At 38.4% G+C, this 24,159-nt stretch overlaps 1 protein-coding gene across 1 annotated transcript in view; it reads left to right on the plus strand.

The window, feature by feature from the left end:
- The window catches only part of GDAP2 (ganglioside induced differentiation associated protein 2), an 835,060-nt gene that overhangs the window by 385,049 nt on the left and 425,852 nt on the right, over positions 1-24,159 (plus strand). Inside the window, exons 6-7 of the mRNA XM_044071479.1 lie at positions 13,094-13,170; positions 21,639-21,798. Coding sequence (XP_043927414.1) covers positions 13,094-13,170; positions 21,639-21,798 — 237 coding nt within the window. The remainder of the gene's footprint in view (positions 1-13,093; positions 13,171-21,638; positions 21,799-24,159) is intronic.

Genomic DNA, 24,159 nt, shown 5'->3' on the forward strand with positions numbered 1-24,159 from the left:
ACACACTACAGCAGGAACACTATACTAATCCAAAAACCTACTGAGAGTAATTTAAAATGGTGCCCTATCCACCGGGAAACCTTAGTAGCTTAGTGATACCAAGTTAGGGGAGGAGAGGCTAAGCAAATACTAGGATCTGTGTTTTGTCTGCAGAACTTGACTCTAAGCTAGCTGGATATTATCGCACCACAATGAATACAGAAAATAACAGCAAAATAATATCAGTCAAGTATCTGCTGCAGGTCAGTACTAGCAGGAATAGGTGTGCATTAAGGCTGCTGGGTTTTGCTTTTAGACCGACTTAATGGACCAAGAATAACTTGGTGTACAAGAGATTCACTGCTAAGGAAAAAATCTGACCTGTTAGTGAGAGGACGGAAAAAAAGTAGAGTGGGGGGGTGGTAGGGGTTGGAAGTGCTCCTGTTAGTGTGTAACGCCACTCTTGTAGCAGCAAGAGGCATAATCAAAAGAGAATGTTAAGTAATTACACAGAATAGGGACATACATGTTAAAATCTTGTGATGGATGTTTTCCTTTACTTTATGATTGGAGGAGCTGGACAGCTCACCGTCCTGATTGGTCAGTTGAGGGAACTCAGTTCGGATAAGTTTAAAATGGAGCATTGACTGAATGTTAAAATCTTGTGATGGTTATTTTCTTTGCCAATGATTCTAAATATAATACAGTACAATAACCAGGAGTGCCAACTTTACCCCTCTCCCACCCAAGGGACCAGTCACAATACCAGTAGATTGCCAGGCACCCAGTATTACTGCTGCACAGGTTAACACAGCACTATCCAAGGCCAAGAATACAGCTTCTATGGGACCTGACAATATCCCTGGCTGTGTTCTACATGAACTACAGAGTTAACTGGAACCTCACCTGTGTGCCCTGTTCAATCACAGCCTCACCTCAGGCTTTGTCCCTACCTAATGGTGCACTGCTACAGTCATCCCTCTTTACAAAGGAGGAGTGACTACAGACCTTGGGAACTATTGCCCCATTAGCCTGATGAGTCTGATATGCAAAGCTATGTAACGCATCATCATTGACTTAATAAACAAGGATATAGGGATTCTCCAAACTCTGGATCCCACACAATTTTGGTTTTGTGAAGGGTAGATCATGCCTGCTCAACTTGGTCAACTTCTTTGAGTCCGTCACCAGAGCTGTGGATGAAGGCAAGGTGGTTCATACAACCTACCTTCATCTGGCCAAGGCCTTTGATACCATTCCCCACTCAGGAATTACAGAAAAACTCACTAAGCTAGGCATCAACCCCTATAGCAATAGGTGGGTTGCAAACTGGCTCACAGGTAGAATCCACAGTGTGAAAGTAGCTGACTCCAAGTCAGACTGCCGATCAGTCACGAGTGGAGTCTCACAGGGTTCGGGCCTGGGTCCTCTCCTGTTTGGTATCTACTTCTGTGAAGTCCAGGCCAACACGAAGGGGCTCTGGCTGGCAACGTTCGCAGACTATTGCAAGTTGGGAGCTATTAGTAACTCCCCGAGTGTTGACATCCTACAGAAAGGCCTTACTGAGACCAACGACTGGTGTCAGAACCATGGCCTTAAGCTCAATGCCAAAAAAACTGTGTCATCATCCCCTTTGGAAAAAATCCAGTTCCCATGAATTACCACATCGATGGTAGTCCACTGAACACAGACGGCTTTATAAGAGATCTGGGAACACAGGTTGATGGCAACCTCTCTTTTGACCACCACATTGCCACTGTGGTCAGAAAGTCCTTCTGTGTGGCATATCTCATTAGTAAGGCTTTTGCATCCAGGAAGAAAGAGGTCCTTGTCTCCCTCTACTCTTCCCTCATTAGGCCAATCATTGAGTACAATGCCCCATTTGGCATGTACCTCACTAAACACCTGCAACAACTGGAGAGGCCGCAAAAGTACCTGACAAAGAGGATCCTAGGCCTTAAGAATTTGTCCTATATGGACAGACTAAAAAAACTCCCAACTATTCTGTGTCTCATATCGCCTACTTGGAGACCATCTTTGCTTGACTTACAAAGCCATGTCTGACCCAACTCTTAGAAATGCAACATCTGAAGAAATCTCAGTCCCTCTGCATTACACGCTCCAGAGACCTCAACCTCATTACCACAATCAACAGACATGCTGGAGGGACAGGTTCATAACCCAGGGACTGCCCATGCTATGGAATAGACTTCCCATATATGTCAAGCAGAGCACCTCACTGGCCCTCTTCAAGAGAAATCTGGATGAATGGATGGGAAATAGTAAATTCACCCCCAGGGATCACTCCAGTGGCTTTACTCGACAGAGTCACTGGAAACTAAGGTTGGGTGGCACGATGCCAAGGTAATACTATGGCATAGGCTTGTAAAGGCCCCAGGGCCATTAGCCTAGTACACACCTATGAACCCAATGTCTGGTTCCTCCAGTCCCTCATATATTCTACTAATTAATCTTATTATTGTGTCACGAAATGCAAATGCTTCCTTTACACTATTTATAAAATCTCATCTTAATCTAAGGAATGCTTTCTTTGCATCAAGACCCACCAAAAACACCAGTATTTAATTGCATTCTGCTTCCTGCTGGGTCATTATCGTTAAATTAATATTGTCAAATGTCTGCACCCTTCACAAAACCACAGTGATCCATATCTATCAATTTTGGTTTCACCTTTGCCATTCTTTTAGCTATTATAGACATAAGCATTTTATAAATGTGGTTTAAAATTGAAATGCGATCTAATGGGTCTTTATCATGTTTGGGTATTACAGTTACCACAGTTTTTTTTCCAGGATGATGGTGCCTCTTCTTTTTAAAATACTGTTAAACAAAATCTTTCAAATCTTTATCGCTTTCTTCCCTCCTGGTTTCCAAACTTTCACCAGAATATCATCTACTCCTGGAGACTTTCCTGCAGATTGGTTATACATCACTATTTTTCTCTCATCTCCTTCTGTCTTAATTTTTAAGTGTTGAGCCTCATGTAGTTCTAACCTAGACATATTCAAGTCTTCCATAAATATTTCCATTTGTATATTTTCTTGATTTCTCCACTTATTTGCTTTATACAAATTTTAATAACATTTCCAAAATATCTTTTAATACCTCTACAGGATTTGTAGTTTTTTTTTGTAATCTCCCTAAGTTTGGCAACAGCCCTTTCTGTTGCCTAAGTTGTGCCAAAGGTTTTTGTGCTCTGGAGTTATCAGAAAGCAGTTGCTTAACAGCAATCTTTCTAAACTCATGCATATTATCCAGGTACTCCCTTATTGTTAGTAACCATTTCAAATGTTGGGTCTTACTAGAACGAGTCCTGAAACATGGAGACTGAATGGCCGAAAGAATGGACTTGCATATACTAAGACCGAGATGGCCATTTCCTTATCTCCAAAGTGTTGTGATTTCAGAGTTGGTACTTATGAGTTCAAGGGTGTGGGAGTGTGTGGTGGGGGAGTTACCCCCCCCCTTCTTTAATAACTCCTGAATAATTTCCAATATCCATTCCTTAAATTCCTCTCTTTTTAGCTGGTAGGTTGGGAGAGTGCCATTGTCTCATATTTACTTTATTGCCCTGCACTTTTATCTTTGTAATTATTAATGTATGATCTGAAATAGTTATTGGATTTGTGTCATAGTTCTCAATTAAATGCACATGTTCCTGTGAAATATAATTTCTGTCTAGTCTAGCCCAGTTATTGTACCTTGTGGAATTAATATGTAAATTCTCTGAGTTCCTGTTACTTAATTCACTTCTTTTATACCAAATAGTTTCATACATTTTTTCAGACATCTACCGTCTGTTATATTTTCCCATCTGGGCTGCCCTGAATACATCCTCATTGTTACAGATCAGTTGCTGTCCCACCTATGAAAATAATAAGAGCTGAAAGCTGATTACGTCATAATTTTTTAAACTCTGTAATAGCAGTTTTAGGTGGAATATAAATATATGCCAGCATAATCCTCATCCCTTGCCAGTAGTCCCTTACTACCCAAATCTGCCAATAATCTTTTTTTCCTCTTCTGTAGCTATTGTAGCTCCTCTAGCAATTAATGTAAGTAGTCGTCTTTTCCTTTGTCCCTGATATTTTGCTGAATATCCATCCTGAAATCCTTTCTTTATCAAAATCACATGCTCATTTCTTTCTAATTGTGTCTCATGTAGCATTGCTATTTGCACTCTACATTTCTTTGTATAATTAAATATTCATTCCTTCTTGTGTATACCTATGGTACCATTCACATTCCATGATGATATGGAAAGTGTTGCTATTTTGGTAAGAAGTCATTATTCCCACTTGTTATAAATGGCAGCTTTCTTAAATGTCTGTTCCCAACTTTTGTGATACATGCACCCATTAATGTTTGGCAGGTTAATCCTTAATACATTTTCCCTGTCAACATTGGAACCTATGTCCTATTTCACATGACTTTTTGTTTTAATAAAAACTCTCAAACAAAAAGCAAACACACCCCCAGAACAACCCCAGAATCTATTAACTTAATGCAAGCACATATAACTGTGTGTACATCTTCGTGTAATAAAGTTTAACACTCCTAATTGGAACATTTGTCCCAAATAGACAGCTGCTTACACAGGCCTTAATTAATCTGAACTTGAGGTTATCCGTGCTAAGATGTCCTCTGGCCTGTCTTATTTCTCTGTCAGGGTTCATTAGTTGGCCATTTCAGCATGACTTTCCATGGATCCTCCCCCTTATCTTTGTCTTTGGCCAAGCAGTTCTTGAAAGGGGTTTTACATGTAAGACCACCTAGGAAACAGGTGGTACCTACTTGGAATGTTAACACTGGGTGAGAAAAAGTAACCTTGTCTCCTTTTGAACCAGCTCATTATGCTGATTTATAGTTTACGGCATAGAAGAGACTGTATTGTAGTGCTCTGACATCTGCAAGAAGAGTATTTAAGTTACAGACTACCATGATGGGTGAAAGTTATTTTGTTCTCCATAGAGAGAGGGCTTATTTAAGAATGAAGCTCTCATTCATGTCAAAAGTTGTGACAAATGTTTAATTGAATCAAGTCATAAATTTTCCTTTTTTTTTTCTGAACCTAAGTCAGGAAAAATGTATTCTTCATTCCCTGGATCTGCAGAGGTAACTCTGGTGTTATCTTAACAGAGCTAAGTCCTGTAAGAAAGTTGAACAGCTGATGTCCTTACCTTTGCTGCTGTTGTCTTCTTTACACTTGGGATTCCCCTGCCATGGAAGCCTGACATCAGCCAGTATACCAAAGCCTACTGTTACTTTAAAGTACACTGAATGTCACCAGTATGCTCCTTGCATGTAGTGTAAGGCATAAAGGTGACATCCAGACATACCATTCTCAGGACTTCTTTACCACCAGTCCAAACACATCTCCAGATCATCAGTCTGAATGTCTAATATTGTTTTCCACCATTTGGAATGCAGTTTTCATTCTGCGGTGAATGCCTACTTCCTGCTGGTTCTGAGCTGTTGCAGAGAAGTACCCATTGGGGGTTTGTTTTTTTCTTGGCTTTTTTGTTGGTTTGGGCAGTTAGTGTAATCCAGGAAGGGTAAATGCCAGTGCAGGAGACAGAATCCCCATAAAGACCACCACAATAAGTGTCGTCTTTTTTTTTTTTTTTTGGTAGCACGACCATATGACCTGTCCTGTTTGTCAGGCTTTCATTCTGAAACCCCTTTATAGTAGGCTTTCTTCCCTTTTGTCGTATATTGAGAACCAACATCTTAAGCTTCTCACTAAAGATACAGTGGAAGGAACTTCCCATCCCAACGGTCAGCTGTTAGAGAAGAAGAAAGTGAAATAGGCAAGACCGGAATCTTCCACTGTCCAGCCTCTGCTTAATGTCTCTTTTGAGGTCTGTGAGAACCTGGAGACTTGCCAGGCTGTGTTGTCGGATTCCTATGTCACAACCAGGTTGGGGCCGGCGAGGATCCAGCTGGCAGCACATCAAACGAGGCTTTGCAGGTGCCCATTTTTGACATTCAGGAGGAATCGCAGTTGATTTCTGAGGGGTGTAGGGATGTTCTGCAGATTCTAGTTAAGGAAGAAGTTCCTACTATGGTTATTGAATGCTGTACTGGTTCAGAGCCATCTAAATTTTATAGGGCTGGCATTCCCTTAAAGAAAAAACAAAAAACTAAACATGTTTCTTCTGCTCCAAGGGATCCACAAAGTGGGTCGTAGGCCTTTAGTCAGGGGTTGTTTAATGTTTTAATGTTATTAAAACCTCCTCAGGGGATTTCTGTTCCTGTTTCTACTTGGTCCTTTATGCACCTTAAAAGGCCTAGAGAAAAGGATTCTACTGAGGAAGAGTCAGATTCTGAAGAGAAATCCTAGGCTTATTCTACTCAGACTCCTTCTCCTTTGGATTATGGGTCAGTGGGGGAAGAATCTAATAGTCCTTGTACTCCTTTTGAAGAAATTTCCTTTGGGGACACAATCTCTAAGGTGATGTAATTTTTTAAGTGGGATGGTGGTAGGGTTTATGATATCCATAGGAGGTACTATGAGTTGCTGCAAATGGAATATCCTAAACCTGCTGCTCTTACTCTTGTTTTGGCTGCTTTGTTGGATGCTTTTTCCAATGCCTATCTCTAAAGCACATGATTCTCTGCTGTCTGCTCCCAAGAAGCCTAATAGGTTTTATAGGATGCCTGAGGGTTGTAACTTTTTATAAGGATGTCCTGCTGCTGACCCCTTTGTGGTGTTTGTAGCTTCTGACAAGCCATCTCAGTTGCTTCCTTCGCCCAGATTTCTGCCTTCTGACAAGGATGGCAGAACCATGCAAAGACTGGGTAAGAAGGTTTATACTTCTGCTACCCTAGCTTTTAGGGCTATTAATTATCAGACGCATATGTCTAGGTATGTGTTTCTCAGGCCTGTCAATGTATTTCTGATCTTCCAGATTCTGAGAGTAAAACTTCTGCAATTTTCATGCTAGGGTCTTCTCAAGTAGTTTGCCATTCTATCAAATGTAGTTGTGAAGCAGCAGATGCTTCTGTAGGGCTGCTACTTTTGGTTCATTGATGAGGAGGTATTCTTGGTTTAGGCTTCAACCTTTACCTGATGATATTAAGGCTAAGTTGATGGATGCTCCTTTGGATAATAAACTTTTGTTTGGGGAAGCAGCTGCTGGTTTGTTTAAATCCCTTCAGGATAAGGGGAAGGCCTTACAGGAGCTTAAACATGTGTTTGTTTCTCCTGTGCTTACATTTCAGAGAAACTACCCCAGTAAGCCAGCCTTTGTTTGTAGGCAATCTTGTCCTCCTACTAAAGGTAAAACGAGTGGCAAGTGGGCTCCTCCTGCGAAGACCACTCAGACCTTTCCTGATAAGCCAGGTGCTGTATGGCTGTACATTTCTTTCCAGCCACATTTCTGTTTGTATTCGCCTTTCTCTTCCCGTTTGGCTTCAGATGACTCAGGATTCTTGGGTTCTGTCCATCATTCATCAGGGATACATCATGTTGTGGAAATCTCGTCTTCCTTTTATGGGCATTTCTCAGCCTCCTCAGGAACAACTTTTTTTTCCAGAGATTCTTCGAGATCTTTTGACTCTGGGTACTATTCAAGAGGTGCCTGTCTCCAAAAGGGGGAAGGGAATTTACTCAAGAATGTCTGTAGTGCCCGGAAAAGAGGGTACTTGGAGACCAATTCTAGACGTCTCTCATCTAAACACTTTTCTGAAGGTGCCCTCCTTGTGGATGTTGTCCCTTTGACTCTGTTTACTGTCATGCTCCATCAGGCCTGTATGGTGTCTGTGGATCCTAAGGATGCTTATCTTCATATTCTGATACATCCACTTTTCAGGAAATTTCTGCGTTTCCCTGCTTTCTGGCATTTTTAGTTCTCTGCTTTGCCCTTTGGCCTTTCTACTGCCCCAAGGGTATTTACCAAATGCCTCGCTCCTGTGATTGCTTTATGCAGGCTTCAAGGGATCCAGATATTTCCTTACTTGGATGATCTGCTAATTCAGGCATCCACTCCAGAGATCCTTTTGCAAAATCTTCATTTTACCATTTCCCTTCTTCAGACCCAAGGGTTCACTATAAATTTAAAAAAAAAGTCTTCTCTGGCTCGTTCTCAGGATCATGTTTTCCTGGGCTGCAGGATTCAGATGGTGCCTTTGATAGCATCTATGCCTCCAGCAAAGGCTTTAACTCTCATTTCTTTCTTTCAAAGTCTTCTTCCTCTGGCTTCCATTATAGCTCGGGAGTTTCATGGCATCTACCATTCCAATGTACCCTTTGACCAAACTCCACATGAGAAAGTTCCAGTGGTTTCTGAAGTCAGTGTGGCTTCAACATGCACATCCTCTAGACTTTGTAGTTCCTCTTCTTTTTCATAAGAAGGATCTTCACTGGTAGATTCAGCAGTTGTCTCTAAATCCAGGGCTCCCTTTTCATCCCCCTCTTCCCTCTCAAGAACTGTTCACAGACTCTTCAGACATGGGATGGGTAGCAGCTTTTGGCTCCCTAAAGGTACCAGGGGGGTGTGGATGCCTCTTCAGCAGAAGGAGCAGATCACTGTGAAAGAGATGAGAGCTCTTATGCTGGCTCTTCAGGCTTTTCCTCCTCTCTTCTGACCAGGGCCTCTCAAGGTATTCACAGAAATAACATGTGGTATGTAAACAAACTGGGGGAACAAGATCTTATCTTCTTTGTCAGTTGGCACTTCTGGTATGGGATCTTGCTGTTAAATATCAAGACTCTAAAGGCAGTTTATATCCCTTCACATTAGAACATTGTGGCAGACACACTGAGCAGGTCCTTGACTCAATCCCATGAATGGATGCTTCACAGGGATATGTTTCTGGACACACCAGAGGGGTACTTCTCAAGTAGATCTATTTACTTCCCATCTAAATAGACAACTTCCCCCGTTTCGTGCCAGAGTCCCAAGTCCTCTGGTGTGGAAGGTGGACACGCACTCTTTTTCTTGGAAGGAGATGTTACTTTATGCACATCCTCCCCTTCCTCTTATTTCAAGTCTTGTTCAGGATTCAATAGGATGCTCCCAAAATCTTTTTGGTGACACCCTTTTGGCCACGACAGCATTGGTTCCCTCTTCTGGATTTACCCAAGGGCAGTCATCACAAGAGTGGATCTACTCGCACGAGATAAGGGATCTCTCAGTCCACTCTTCGACACCATGGGTGATAGGATTGTGCTGCAGGTTCTGCAGGAGGCCAGGAAGCCCACTACTAGGAAATCCTAATTGTCCAAATGGAAGAGGTTTTCTGTTTGGTGTCTGTCTCATAACCTGGACCCACTTACTGTAGATGTTCCTTTGGTTCTGTCTTGTTTGTGTGATGCTCATTGCTGGTTTGGCCTATTCTTCTGTTAAGACCCACTTATCAGCTGCCTCTACTTATCTGCCTTCATCTCCAATGTTAGCTTCTAGATTTGAAGCTAAACAATTTCTAAAAGGTATCCTTGATTTGAGACCTCATAGGAAGCCTGTTCCTCCTCCCTGGGATCTTAATTTTGTTTTGGAGAAGTTGATTCAGGCTCCCTTTGAGCCTGCTAATTCATCTTCCTTGCAACATTATTGTTGGACGACAGTTCTTTTGTTGGCTCTTAGTTCTGCCAGGCAGGTGTCTGAGCTACAAGTCCTTATGGCTTGTCCTCCTTTTTCGATATTTTATAAGGACAGTGTCTCCTTGCGTACTAATCCTTTTATGCTTAAGTTGGCTAATGAGTTGTTTCTAAATCAGTCTGTTAATTTGCCTACTTTTTCCCCTCTCCGCAATCTGCCAGTGAGAGAGTGCTACATACTTTGGATTTGTATAGACAACTTAGATTTTATTTGGAAAAGACAAAGGCTATTAGAAATCTGATCACCTGTTTGTTTCTTTTCATCTTGGGTCTTTAGGATTAGCTGTATCCAAGCAAGCTATTTATTCTTGGATTTCAAAGGCTGTTTCTCTTTGTTACACTTTTCACGGCAAGAGCCTGCCTTCTTCTGTTAAGGCTCATTCTACTAGAGCTGTGGCTTCTTCTGGTGCTTTTTTCAAGGGATTAGATACTAATTTTATTCTTGAAGCATCTACCTGGATTTCTGTGCATAATTTTACCAAGCACTGCATGTTGGTTGGTATCTCCAGTGCTAGAGTTGGGTTTGCTAGGGCCATCCCTCATGACTTCTTAGAGAACTCTGTTGCTTCTTCCTCCTCCCAGGTTTCTTCTTGAGCTTTGGCACTCTCCCAAGCATAAAGAATACAGCGGTGAATGTAAGGACATAGTACAGTTGTGTAAAATCTTATATAACAGTAGCTGTCCTTTCCTTCACTGCTGCAGTATTCACGCCCTCCCTCCTTCCCCCTAGTCCTTTTCGCTCCTGGGTGTACTGGTTACCTCCTGGGTTTCCTTACACTGGTGTTCCTACTGGGGCAGTCATTTCTTTGGATGGTACGTCTAGACGTTACCTTTATGCCCTATGCTACCAGAGGAGCGTACTGGTGATGTTTGGTGTTTTGGCATACTGGCCGATGTCTGGCTTCCACAGCAGGGAATCCTAAGCATAAAGAATACTGCAGCAGTGAAGGAATGGACATCTACTGTCATGGTAAGAGTTTACACAACTGTACTTTTATCTCCTATAATGGGACAAACAAAGGCTAACCTGGATGAAAACAGACTATTTCCAGATGGTTGTTCCTTGCTATAGCTTGTTATTCCTACCATGGTAAATCACATCCACACAAGATCAAGCCCATTCTACTAGAGCCTTGTCTTCATTGGCATACTAGAAAGAGGGGGACTGTAGAAGCATTCTAGAGGCAGCAACTTGGTCCTCTCTGCTTGCTTTTACAAAGCATTACAAAACTATTCCTTCATCAGGTGCCGAACAGGCTTTGCTAGGACCATTCCCAGGGGCTCCTGGACAGTCATCCTTTTTCCCAGGTTAGATGAGCTTACGGTAGTCCACCCATACAGCTAAAGGCTGTTGCAGCATTAGTAATGCTGAACATAGCACGGTTGTATAAGTTGCACTTAACATAACCATAGGTGTTCAAAGCAATCACTGCTGCACTTCCCCCATTCTTTTTTTTTTCTGTGTATACTTATGTTTTTCAATAAAGTTGTGCTCTTAACTTCTGTCTTTTACAGGACAGTAGATGTTTTCCCTTTTGTAGGGGTTTTGTTGCCCAGGCTGCTGATTGAGCCTTTTGGACATATAGCTACAGCAGCTTGGGTACATGTGTGGAGGGAAGCCAGACTCTTTGGAAGGACATATGTCCCTAGGCAGGGCATATAACCCTTATAGCTAAAGGCTATTGCAGCATTGATTACTTCAAACATGTACCATTGAAGTAGGTACAACTTAGACAGTAGTAGTGTCTTTTGTTTTCATATCTGGGTCTTTCTCCTAACTTTTAAAAAAAAAATGTAGGAAGTTATTTTTTACACAATTGTAAAATTCTGCATTTTTCTGAGGTACGTTTTTACCTTGATGGAAGACATAAATGGATGTCCTTTAGGCAATAGGCAAATTTGCCATCAACTTCCCTTTACATAATCACTGAAGAATATTTTGTTGTTTTTACAACAATCCCAAATAAATGTGCCCCTGCTCTCAGTCTACTATTGCCTGTGACTGCCTACTTTATCTCTTCCTAGCAGCAATCCCATCTTGAGTCAAAAAGCACAGTAAAATAGTTTGCTTTTATGTTCACAGTAGTAATTTTGTCCCACTGTACACAAGCAAGTAGGTTATTATTGTATCTTATTTGCTGTACAAATATAACATTATTAAAATCAAATTTAGTGCAAATTTTGCAAATAAATAAAACACACAGGCCCATGAATACACTGTCTATGTTAAGTCTCAAATAGAAATATGTGTAATATGTCCAGCTTACATTAACTAGCAGTATTGGAGATATTCATATATGTTTAGCAGGTAAGTGCGCTAATCCTAGCACTCTTCACAGTCATAACAGTCTCAGGTGAGACTGTTTATTCTGCTTTGCAGTCCAAATTCAAATCACTGGTGTATATTGCTTAATTTTGCTCTGAAGTATGTAGAACCCAAAAGCAGTCTGAGTCATTGATATGAAATCAAATAGAAAATCGCACTGCTTAAGCTTTCTGTTACGTAGCAAGTGTTACTTTAGTCTTGGCTTAAGGCCAGTGTTTTTCTTGTTTCTTGTAGGTCAAATATCCATGACATCAGAGATGTCAAATAAATAAGCCTTATAACTGTATGAAATCTTTCAACTTGCTAGACTAAAAAAATATAGAGTATAACCAAAGCATTCAGATGTGACCACCCCATTCAAGGCTTGTACTTCGGTCCTTTGTAGCAGAGCACAGTGCTGTGTTGCAGTGCATTATCGTGAAAGGATGAATTAATAACAGAGCATTTGCACTTTGTATTTAATGGTAATTAATTGTAAATGTTAGTGACTTCTGTCTTGTAATGATCATTTTAATTAACATTTGGTATTGTTTCTTAGGTTTATATTTTTCTTGTGGGGTAGTTGAAGAGAAATTACTGTAGCTTATGTAGTATATATGAGAAACTGAGTACTGACAATATTAGCTTGCAAATGCACATTGAGACTCTTGCAGTTTGGGCCAGATTCTAAAAACGTTATTCTCAGACTGCTTTAGTTACTTCCATGTTATGCCTATCTGCAGCACTGCATTATATGAAAGTAAACTCATAGTTTGTTTTACACTCCAGTCCCTTGTTTATTGTAGTGCATTCTACCTTGTAACAGCAGCTTTTAACTTAGATTTTTAGTGTTTCATGTACCAACTACTATAAAATAGTGATTTATTTTAATTTTTGAAAAAAAAGTGCTGTGCTGTTTTTATTTATTTTTTTTTTTAAACTATAGTTGTTGTTTTTTTTTTCTTTCCTTGACCTTGTTGAAATAATTTATTTCATTTCAGGAGTAAGCTTTTAAGTACATACATACACACACAGATATTCTAGGCATGGCCAATAATGCTCTTCTAGTCTGCCAGTGTACCTTAACAGTCATTCCCATAATAAATGTCTAAATTGTTCTTAATATTTAAACCAGTGATTGCTTTAAATTGTAAATATAATGTGGTAATCCTGTTTCTCCCCCACAGGAACTGTGAGACGATTCTTGGAGACTCATGGAGAAACATTTGACTTTGTGGTGTTTGCAGTCTCAGATCTTGAAGAGGTACCTTTTGCCATCATGATATGTATACTTCCTCTGGTGTGATAGTAGGTTGTTTCACAAGATATATATATTTTTCCATCTTTTTTTAAATTTATTTTCAGCATAAACACAAACATTTTTAAAAATTGGGAGTGTTTAGAAAAGCAGAGAAAAGTAAAATTCTTGTTTTTGTTCCTTGTCTTTTTACGTGTCTGTGTCTGTCTGTGTGCGTGTGTGTGCGTGCATGTCTGTGTGTAATAAATACAAACACATACGAGTATAATATATGTGAAGAGTATGTGTGTATATGTATGTAATGTATACGTTATATGTGTACAGATATATATATATATATATATATATATATATATATATATATATACACACACACACACACACACACACACACACACACACACACACACACACACACACACACACACAGAGCTGTTCTTAATGGTGTTTTATGTTGCTGTATTTAATGGTGCTAAGTTTTATTTTACTAAGTTTAGTGATGCTGTTTGTGCCTTCTTGTTTGAATATATGTTTTAAGGTCTGCGTTACCTTGTTTCACCTGTGATACTTTCTGTAAAATCCGTGCCATCTAAATGACTAATTTCACTTGACAATTTGCTACAGTGCTCAGGATATGACTGAAAGGTATCCAAGGTCCAGTCTGCTTAAATGATTACTGAAATATTAAATTTAAAAAAATTAACAAATGTCTACATAGTGCACGGAGCGCCTCAATTACACTCCAAAGAATGGGGAAAAGGCTTGTTAAACATATAGGTGCTGTTAAGCAGTGTTGGATCTCATGCTACAGCTTAAAAGCAGACAATGCTGGTCCCACAGAACTGTAGGAGAAGGTAAAACAGCTTTAAAAGCTGTTAGACACTTCGCTCTGCCACAATTAGACAATTTGTTGTAACACTTTTTTTTTGTTTTTATAACTGCTTTTAAAGGCATTCATTCTTCAAAGGATACTATATTTCTTCCTGTTGCCTGACAGTGCAAAATGTTTGTTTTACTGGCTTTCAAAGTTTTTGAAAACTGTTAAAGCACTTCACTGATCTGCGCTTTTTTCACTGACTAGTTGTACATGAAGCAGATACAGCTCCATTCACTACAACAAATTATGGACAGGTCTCACTGATCCTAACCATTGTTCTATATCCTTGACACGAATGCCAAGATTCACATTTCAGTGACATCAGTGTGTCAAGCATGTAATAAGTTGGTTATGATCAGTAAGCCATAATAATCTATATTATGTATGCACATAGGGTTGTATCTAGGAAGTTTGAATACTCATTTGATTGAAATGTTTTGTTGGTAAAAAAGAGGAAATGCATAAATGAGTGAATGCTTACTTGTGTGAATCACATATGTCTTGAAGTAAGTATGAATGTGCAGAAAAATAAATTTGAATCAAAAAGTGTTGGTTGTGAAGATAGTATTACAGCAGTTGATGTATATGTGTTTGTGGGTTAAGGTTAGAGTAAAGGGATAGATTCACTGTTGTTCATCTTTAATATTGTGTGTATTCTGTGTTTCATTTTGTTTAGTGGTAATGTTAGGAAAGCGTTTCTATAAAATGGGTAGGGCTTGAGGTTTGGGGCAGGAATAAGGTTAAGGTTAGTATGCTGACCCACATTGACTATTAATTAATCTCAGAAGCAACTTAATTACCATTTAGCTTTAAGGGACATAAACTGATTATAGCCATGGTTCTGGATAGAAATAGACCTCTAGAAGCCATGGTCAGTAGTGTCCTTCTCAATCTTGTTGCCATCACCAGTGTCTCTCTTCCCATGAATCTGATTTTTTTTTGCCAAACTTTAAAATATGATTAAATAAATGTTCCAAAACCTCTCTGAATGTCTCCTCCTAACTTTTAAATTTCAGTAGGTATGCCATCTTCCCTTGGAGCCTTCCCTGTAGCATGATGCATTAGTACTGATGAAATTATACTTTGTCCAGTTTCCTTTTCCAGCTCTGACTTCTCCACTGTGCTGAAACAATTCAGGTGTAATGCCCTCAAAGTCACCCCGAGCAATTTGTTGTGAAGAGTTGCATTATTTTTCCCCTTGTAACTCCCCATAGTATGTTTTAAAGATTCTCAGGATTTTATCTGGATCTGTAGTTATTTTACCTGTAACAGGATTTCATAATTTTCCTGACATCCTATCTGCCTTCTGCTGTCTGATTAGCCTAGCCACATTTTGGAAAATTTGGGCTTTATTATCAAACAGGTGTTACAATTTTAAGATGTATGTTAGGAAGTCTATCAGCTGTGTGTAGACTCATCACTCAAATCCGACCCCCCGGCCTATAGCCTCTTAAGTCACATCCACCTTCTCCCTTTAGTTTTCTTTACTTTTATCCCAGATTCTTTTCTTTCTTTCAGCCTAATGCATAACTTTTTAATGGGAAAAATGTAGCTGAATGGCATTAATGTCAAAATTAAATTAGTTTCTGTCCTAGGCCCGCCCTTGTTTATATTGTATCTTTCAGACCTAACTTTTTCATCTGAAGTGTTCTGCAGTCTTTATGCAGATGAGCTAAAATTGGGTAAATGATTACAAATTACATGTGTTACAGATAAGGCATGTCTGCAAAAGAACTTGAGTAAATTGACCATTTGGGCACGAGAATGTTATGCATCAAAAACTAAGCATATAATATTTGAGAGACATAAATTGAAAGGAGAATATTTAATACAGCACACAGTGATTTAAACTATAGATTCATTTAAGGACCTGGGTATATGGGTAGATCTAGCTTTGGGTTTTCTAATCATATCAGCCAATTTGTTAATGATAGTTATAGAACTATAGATTGATTTCTCAGACTATATAAATATTTTTTATGCAGAAATGATGGTCATTGTTTATTAGTTACATTAGACCCAAACTTGAGTATGGAATAACATTATGGAAACTTTATAAGAAAACAAGCATGAATAAACTGGAAAGAGTACAGCGGAAATATACCAAGGGCATCCATGAATATGAAAATTTAAGTTATGAAAGACTAAAATATCAGAACTTGTACAGTGTCTCTTGTAGATAGCTAAGATGAGATCTTATTCAGGTATATAGGGCATTTAGAGACGACTACTTCTGGGAATGTTTGAGGTTAACAAAAAGTAGTAGAGAATCATCAGACAACCCATGTAGAAGATTCTGTAGTAATGGGAAGTGTACTAATTGGTTCTCTGAGACAGAAACTGATGCATGAACTACCAGATTACATTAAAGCAAGTACTACTGTAGATGTTTTTAAGAACAGCCTAGACATTTAATATGGGTACAAGTGTTTTGGTATATTGGCAGGCTAGAAGGGCATTAATGCCCATCTTGAAATATATGAATGTATGTAAAAACATGTCCCCAGATTCCTCTGCCTTCCATATCATATGTCCAGCACTTTTTGTTTGTTTTTATTTGTAATTGTTTCATTTTTTTAACTGGGTAAGTGAACTCATTGACAGATAATTTTCAGCCATGGCTTGGGCACCACAGTGCAAGACAGAAACAGAAAATTAAACATAGACTGAAGAATAAAAGACATGGACTGAAGAATACACAGTGTTGTACACAGTACAGTAACAAAGTAGCAACAGTATATTTGTTATTTATAATTATAAATGCTAGAGACATTAAGGTAGGCATTTAACGAGTAATCATTTGTTAAGTATATCTCTTTAAGAAAAATGCTTTGCTAGTGTTTGCAGCTCACTCTATAGAAACAGGAGCATTTCATGTCATTAAACAGTTGCTCTTTTAGTTTGTTTCTAAATAATTGAATTGTCTCTTGCTGCCTCACTTCTTCAGATTCCAAATTACTGGTGGTAGCCTAGAGAAAGCTCTGTCTTACCTGTGGAGGTTTTAAAATGAGGTCTAATGAGTGTAATGCTATCATCTTGCCTGTGAAGTTAGGCTGCTTGATTTGCAATTTGATATCTGTTTGTGGAAAAATCCTCTGAAGTCCACTTGAGGTATGAAAATACCTATGCAAACACTTGACTGCAAAGGTCCTAACCATCTGCACTGTGTTGCATACTTTGGAACCCTAAATATTTCTTCCCATTATTTCTTTCTAGTCTCCTTTCCTAAGCTTTTCTAACATCATCCGATTTGTAAAATGTTTATGCAGCATTGTATATGCCATAGCAGTTAGCTTTTTTGAACAGCCTCTTCGTTCTTGACCTAACTGTAAAGGTTCTACCACAACAGATCTTTCACTTAGCTCTCCCCTGTCCCTATTTATTTATAGTCTGTCTTTGATAAGGAGGGCAATCTTTAACCTATAGTCCAAGCTCTTGCTTAGCTTAAACTTCTTCTGTTACCTTTCCTTCCTGAGTTATTTGCTCCCAATACAGCTGTTTTTCCTAAGGTCTTCAAGTAAATTCCAGCCCCCTGTTGCCTATTTTATATACCCCACCTTGCAGGCACACCTGTAGCTAAAACTTATTTCTTTCCAATCTTGTGCTTGGTGATTAGAATACTTTCTGGCAGTACTTAAATGCAATATTCATTGAAGCTGTTACTATTTTTTTTTACAAACTGCTTTATTAAATCACAATGGCAACAGTGACGTAGATGCACATACATCAGTAGAAAAGAAGGCAAACCATAGAACACCTCTTAACCTCTAAGTTCAAGAAATCTGGACAGAGCTTAAAATAATGGGGGTACAAAGGCTCAAAAATAGGAACAGATGTTAAAAATTGCACTTACAAACTTGGAAAGTTGATAAGAGTAACATAGTTTATATTAGCATGCATTTTCTGAAGTATATAAAGTCTACAAGTCAAATGGGTGTCATTATTTTAAAGACTTCAGTCCTCAGTGATTTGCTAGAAAACCACAAATTTTATGAGGAACAGAACAAAAGTATGAGGAGATTATTCATGACAATCTGCAGAAATCTGAACAGTTGACATGTATGAACCATAGTGATACCTATTGCTCTTGCATGCAGGATACATTTTAACAATTATCATTCACTTCAGCATTACATAAATTGCCCTGTTCTTGCCATCTCTTAAACCTCATTCCTCCTCCTGAGCATTGTTCTGCATGTATAGCTCCCACAAATTCCATTTATTTATATGTACTTTGCTCCTTCCTTTTTCTAAAGATTTCATTTGCAATTCTTTTACCTCATTTACAGCATTCAATACTTCAGCTGCAGTTTAGATTTTCATTTCCGTCTTCTAGTAATAATTTGTCTTCCAGTAGCATTAAACTAAGGTCTTACTGTGTCACAACTCGAGTCATTTTCTAAGTTTTTTTTTCCAGTTACCTCTTCTTTCCCATCATGCCTGTTATCTACCCGAGGAAAAATTATCTGATCGAGGTATAAAATTATATCTGCAAGAGACATACTGATGTCCTTCTTTGGTTATTGCTATTCTCCTTATGGATTTGCATCCAGTTTCCTACTCACTTTATCTCTAAACTCTCCTCCCCGTTTCACCAACCATCACCCTTTTGCAATTTGATTTATAACCTCCTGCTTGAGTTGTGTATGAGAATTAACTGTGTAGTGTTTAAAATACCCCCTCAAACCAGGTAACCCTAAATCACTGTGTTCTATGGGGCGAATAAACTTGCCTGGTTTAACTCTTGCCATCTTCCCCTCTCAGATAAATTCCTTCAACACTTTGTCATTCACAGCTTCTCCAGTTGATAAAAATATGTTTGACATGCATATAAGAGTAAAAATACTAAAATATGTTCATTGCTTGTATTCTTCTATCCATATTCCTATTTTTAATGGCTGCATTATTTTCTGTTTTGTCTTTTCCCACATATACTTAGCTGCCGTAACAGAATCATTTTAAACCTTTTACTAGGAAACTTTACAGGAGTAAATGGAGAAGGTTTGGGTCATTGAACAGAACATCAGCATTTTTGAAAAATGTGGAACAAGCAAGCAAACCAGAGTTAGGCTCATCAAGGTAACTAATAGATAAGCAAGGACCTGTTTTGGATATGTTATGGTAGCTGCCTTTGGAGGAGATCAGATTCCTGTTATCTTGGTCTAGAGAGCAATCTTTAGAGGAGTCTCCAGGGAGCTAGGGTCTATATTATATAGACGAGACTTCAAATTCTCAAACGCTCATATGAGCGGAAATGCAGGAAATCGAAATCACTGTTATATTCCAACTCCGAGATCACACTACAGTGAGGAAAGGGCAAATTTTCCGATCTTCACTGTACTGCGATCTCACAATATCGATTACGAAGAATGGCATTTTCAACTTCTAAGCCTTTGGAGATTTTGAGTTTTCGTCGATCTAATAGGGACACAGGAGCTATATGTGTAGAAAGAGGGCATTTAGAAAGGTGTCACTGCAAGCTGAAAGGGATCAGCAGCTATTGCTCTGTCAAGAGAAAATGATGAGGCAACATGAAAGACTGATATTTTCGGCAAGTAGCTTTATTTACTGACCAGCTTTTTTGAAAACAGTGTATATTCTGGAATACCGAATTTGTTGAACTGACCTTTCAGAATGAACCTGAAAGACTGTTTTGTTGAAGTAAACTTTGAAAAAAAAAATTTTTTTCTTGTTCACTTGTAAATAAACCTGCATTGAAAAACTGAGAGGTTGGCTTCAAAAACTATTCTTAATACTACACAATGCTGGTAGATGCTACAGCATTTACCAGATTAATAGACCCAGCTTGTCTTTCTTGACTGCCTTGTATGCCCTCTTTGTAAATGCTTCTGCTTTTTCAGCTTGTTTCCTGCTCTTCTGTTTTTTGTAATCAGCTTTTCTGAAATATCTTAACATAGCTCACTTTTTTTCTCTATCACTTTTTTCTGTAGTCTGCTGTTAACTCTTTGAATATCTTGTGTATGAATCACTTAATACATCCTCACCTTCTATTTTTCTTCTGTCTGTTCTCAGTTATTTTGTTGTTTTCTGTTCATCATTGTATTGCTAACATTATGTCTGCCTTCAGCATTAGTTCTTCTAGTATTACAATTTGTCATCTGCCTTGTAAACAATCTGGCCAGTAATAAGTTGCATAACATTTTGTGCATCTTCTTTCACAATACCTGAGTGAATATTCCAACTCACCACTCTTAGGAACAAATTTGTTTTTCACAAATGAAACTTGTATGGCCATTCATTGCTTGTAAGCAGCCACATCTTAGCTGCCTTTCAGATTTTACTGCACTTTTGCTACATGCAAAGGGTACAGTGTTTGGTGTGTGTTAGTATCCTGTTTTCTTACATATTTGTAACAGGACTTTATAGTCCCATCCTTCTGCCCTTGCTTCAGTTCTGTCCATTATTTTGTGTAAATTACCTTTCACATTACAGTGTTAAGCTGAGCGTGCTTTAATTCAGTTGTAACACCATCATATTTTTTCCGAGCTTCTTTTCTTGTTTAATGTTAAACTGTATAGTGTAATGTTCATCAGTGTGTCCTTTTTCTTCTCCAATTCCTCTAGAAATTTTGTTAAGCCATCTTGATTCTCAAAGCTAATGTCCGTTTTTGCAATCTGTCAGATCTCTTACCTCTTTTGGTTGTGTTCCTAATGGGAGTACTGTTCATTGCCAGAAACTATTGTGTGTGTGTGTGTGTGTGTGGGGGGGGGGGGGGTACTTGCTGTCATATAAATCTGTACATTTTGCCATAAATTGCTCTGTGGATATCACCTGACCAGCTAGTTGTGCATGTGTGAGCCTGTCTTTCATTCCCAGCTTTACTGTCCACATTGTCTAGCTTGCAGTTTACATATTTCTCCTACTTTTTTCTGTACTAATTTCATATGTGTGTGGCTCATCCTCTTATGTGCTGTGGAGGGCATCATTGCCTGACAGGCATTTTCAGATGTGTCTGCCCTTGAGTTTGTTACTTTATCGACAACATCCTATTATAATAAAATTATTTTTTTAAAATGTAGAGGTATAAATAACTTCATATTCTTGCTTTGTTCTCTTTGTTTTTCTTTAGCTGTTTCCAGTGCTACTGTTCTTCTCTTTGCATTTTTTATATAACTACTACTATATGTCTCTTGATGTCGACCATCATTACAACTTCTCAGAAATTGGAAAACTTTTCACCAGTGTCCCAGACTCATTTCTGTCACAGCAGTACTTCAAAAACAACAAAAAAAAAATACACGCTATTACCATCACACGTATAGTCCGAAGATAATTTTGTGGTATCTTTTTAGAGCACATATTTGTTTGTTAGAATGATGTTAGAAGTAATGATTTTGTTTTCTGTAATACTGTTTTGTTTTGGAAATTTTTATTACATGGAAATCAGCAAAATAATTACATTTCTTTTGCATGACACAGTCTGTAAATACATCTTTGATATATTCAGCTAGTTACTGCAGCACAGTTTTGGGAAACTTGTCAACATTGCATTTTCAGGTTATATAGGTGGTACTTTAGTTTTAACAGATGCTCCTTATCCCAACAGCTAACAGAGTTTTCCATTCACATATTACAGGGTGTCTACAGGAATCTACTACCTCTGTATTTTCCTAGGTCAACACAGGAAGAGATTGGGTGTTTGTCTCGCCTTCCTGCAGACATTGGAAATGCTTTAGGGGAGCCTGTGGTGCCAGAACGACAGATAAGGATCACTGAGAAGCCAGGCATTCTGAATGGTGAGTTCAAGATTTTGGAGTCTCCTTTTTCCAACCATGTATAAATGCAGACTATGAAGTGAGGAAGGTGCTACATAAACTGTACAGTCCCCTAATATGACAGGATAAACTGTTAGTGTTTCTTGTGGGGACAAATGTATAAATCTGTTGTTCCATCTTGATTTTACTCTTGTATCTTATTTTAATATTGCTCAGTATTGCAGGCCATATGTCCATAAGAATGCGAAGAGCCTAAATGTAGTACATACAAGAATAGTACAAAGCTTTTGCCACGTGGCTGTTGAGTAACATTTGATAGTACCTCAGTATATATACTCTAAAAGAGATTTGAGGGCATGGGAAAGAAATCGATACCTTAAAAGAGTTCTGTTCTCAGAACAGCTCAGTTTTAAGGTAAAAACCTGTCAGACCCAGTTTTAAACGATTATTATAGTTTGTCAGTAGTAACTTAAGAGAATGGCAAAGATGTTGCCAACGTTGATAAATATGGATCATTGTGGTTTTGAGGAGTGGAGGCAAACATTTGACCCCATTAGTAGAACTATGATGATCCAGATGGAAGCAGAATGTAAAACAAAATGCCACTGCTTTGGTGGGTCTTCATGCAGGGAAAGCATTTGACAGAGTAAACTGGGATTTTTCTGAGTAGGGCAATGGAAGTATTTGCATTTCCTACTGCAATAATAGGGTCAGTAAGGAGGATAATGAAGAGTCCGATGCAAGAATTAAGGTGGAAAGGTCCTGTCTTATAAGTTGTGTTTAAACAGGGGAGCCAGGCAGGGGTGTCCTCTTTCTCCTTTATTTGCTTTATATTTAGAATCATTGGCAAAGAATAGTAAGGGACTCAGAAATTCCAGGATATTATCTATATGGTAATCAAAGAAAGTTGGCTTTATTTGGAGATTATATATCAGTTTGTACTTGATAAATCCAGAAAAAAGGCAATTTGGTTTTGAGGAGCATTTAAAGACGGAATAAAATATTTTTGGGATGCAAAATTAATGAAGATAAAACAAAGGCTAAACAATATATTCCCAGTTGTGCTCTTTCTTGCTTTCCACATTCCTCTGCTTTATACAGATTTTAATTTTGGCAGTATCTCTATAACCTCAGGATCTCACATTATTTTTTTTTTTTTCATAGACTCCCTACGTTTAGCAAAAACACTTTCTATTTTGGTTGCCTAAGTTGCTATGATAAGTTTTTGTGCTCTAGAATTATCAAAAGTAGTTGCTTAACAGCAATCTTTCTAAACTCATGCATATTATCTAAACGCTCCCTTATTTTCTGTTTAGCCCTCTGCAGTTGCTTCTGTTCTGAGATGTTCCCCTTACTCTGCAATACTTTAAGCTTTGTCAGCCCCACTAAATAATTCTATTTCTTAGCCATATCTCTTTCTTTGATTTCTACCCTATTTTTAAACTCCATTTTCATTTTATCCCACTCGCTAGCTATTCCTTCTGAAGTAATTTGTCTTCCATAATAACTGCTGAATAATTTGTGCTACACATTTCTTAAATTCCCCTCTTTTTTACATGTACATGAGAATTCTTCACTATCTAATTTTTACTTTGTTATACTGCATTTATCTTAGTTTTTATCTGGACATAATCTGAAATAGATATTGGATGTTTGTGAAAGCTTTCAGTTAAATTCACATGTCCGTGTGAAATATGATTTCTATCCAATCTAGCCCAATTATTGTACCTTGAGGGATATGTAAATGCTGTCCGAGTTCCTACTAAATTCATATGTTCCTTGGCAAATATTTTCATGCAGTTCTTTAGAAATCTTTAAATATACCCCCTGACACATCCTGACTATTGCAAATCAATTTCCAATTCCCGCCTGTAAATTATATTCCCTGTTGAAAGCTGATTATTTCTCCCCAAATGTTCTTAATCTCCATATTAGCAGTTTTTGGTGGAATGTAAATACATGCTAATGTATTCCTCCTCCCTACCAATAGCAATTACTGCCACAAATCTACCTTTATTATAATTTTCGTCTTCTGTCAGTATTTGAGTCCCTCTAGCAATCGGTGTTATTAATCTCCTTTTCCTCTGTCTCTGATATTCTGCTGAATATCCATCCTGAAATCTTCTTTGTCAAATTCACATGCTCATTTTTTTCCAGTTGTGTCTCTTACAGCATTATTATTTGCACTCCGCATTTATCAATATAACTCAATGCTCTTTCCTTTTTGTCTATGCCTGTAAGACCTTTTACATTCCAAGATACTGTGGATAGAGTAATCATTATGATAAAAACTGTAGTTTCCACTTATTATACATGACAGTTTTTTGAATGTGTGTTTCAAACTTTGTCTTACTTGCACACACAAAATGCTTGGCAGGCTCA

Source organism: Protopterus annectens, chromosome 5.part0, assembly GCF_019279795.1.
Source record: "Protopterus annectens isolate FY-2018-M chromosome 5.part0, PAN1.0, whole genome shotgun sequence".
Taxonomy (NCBI): Eukaryota; Metazoa; Chordata; order Ceratodontiformes; family Protopteridae; genus Protopterus; species Protopterus annectens.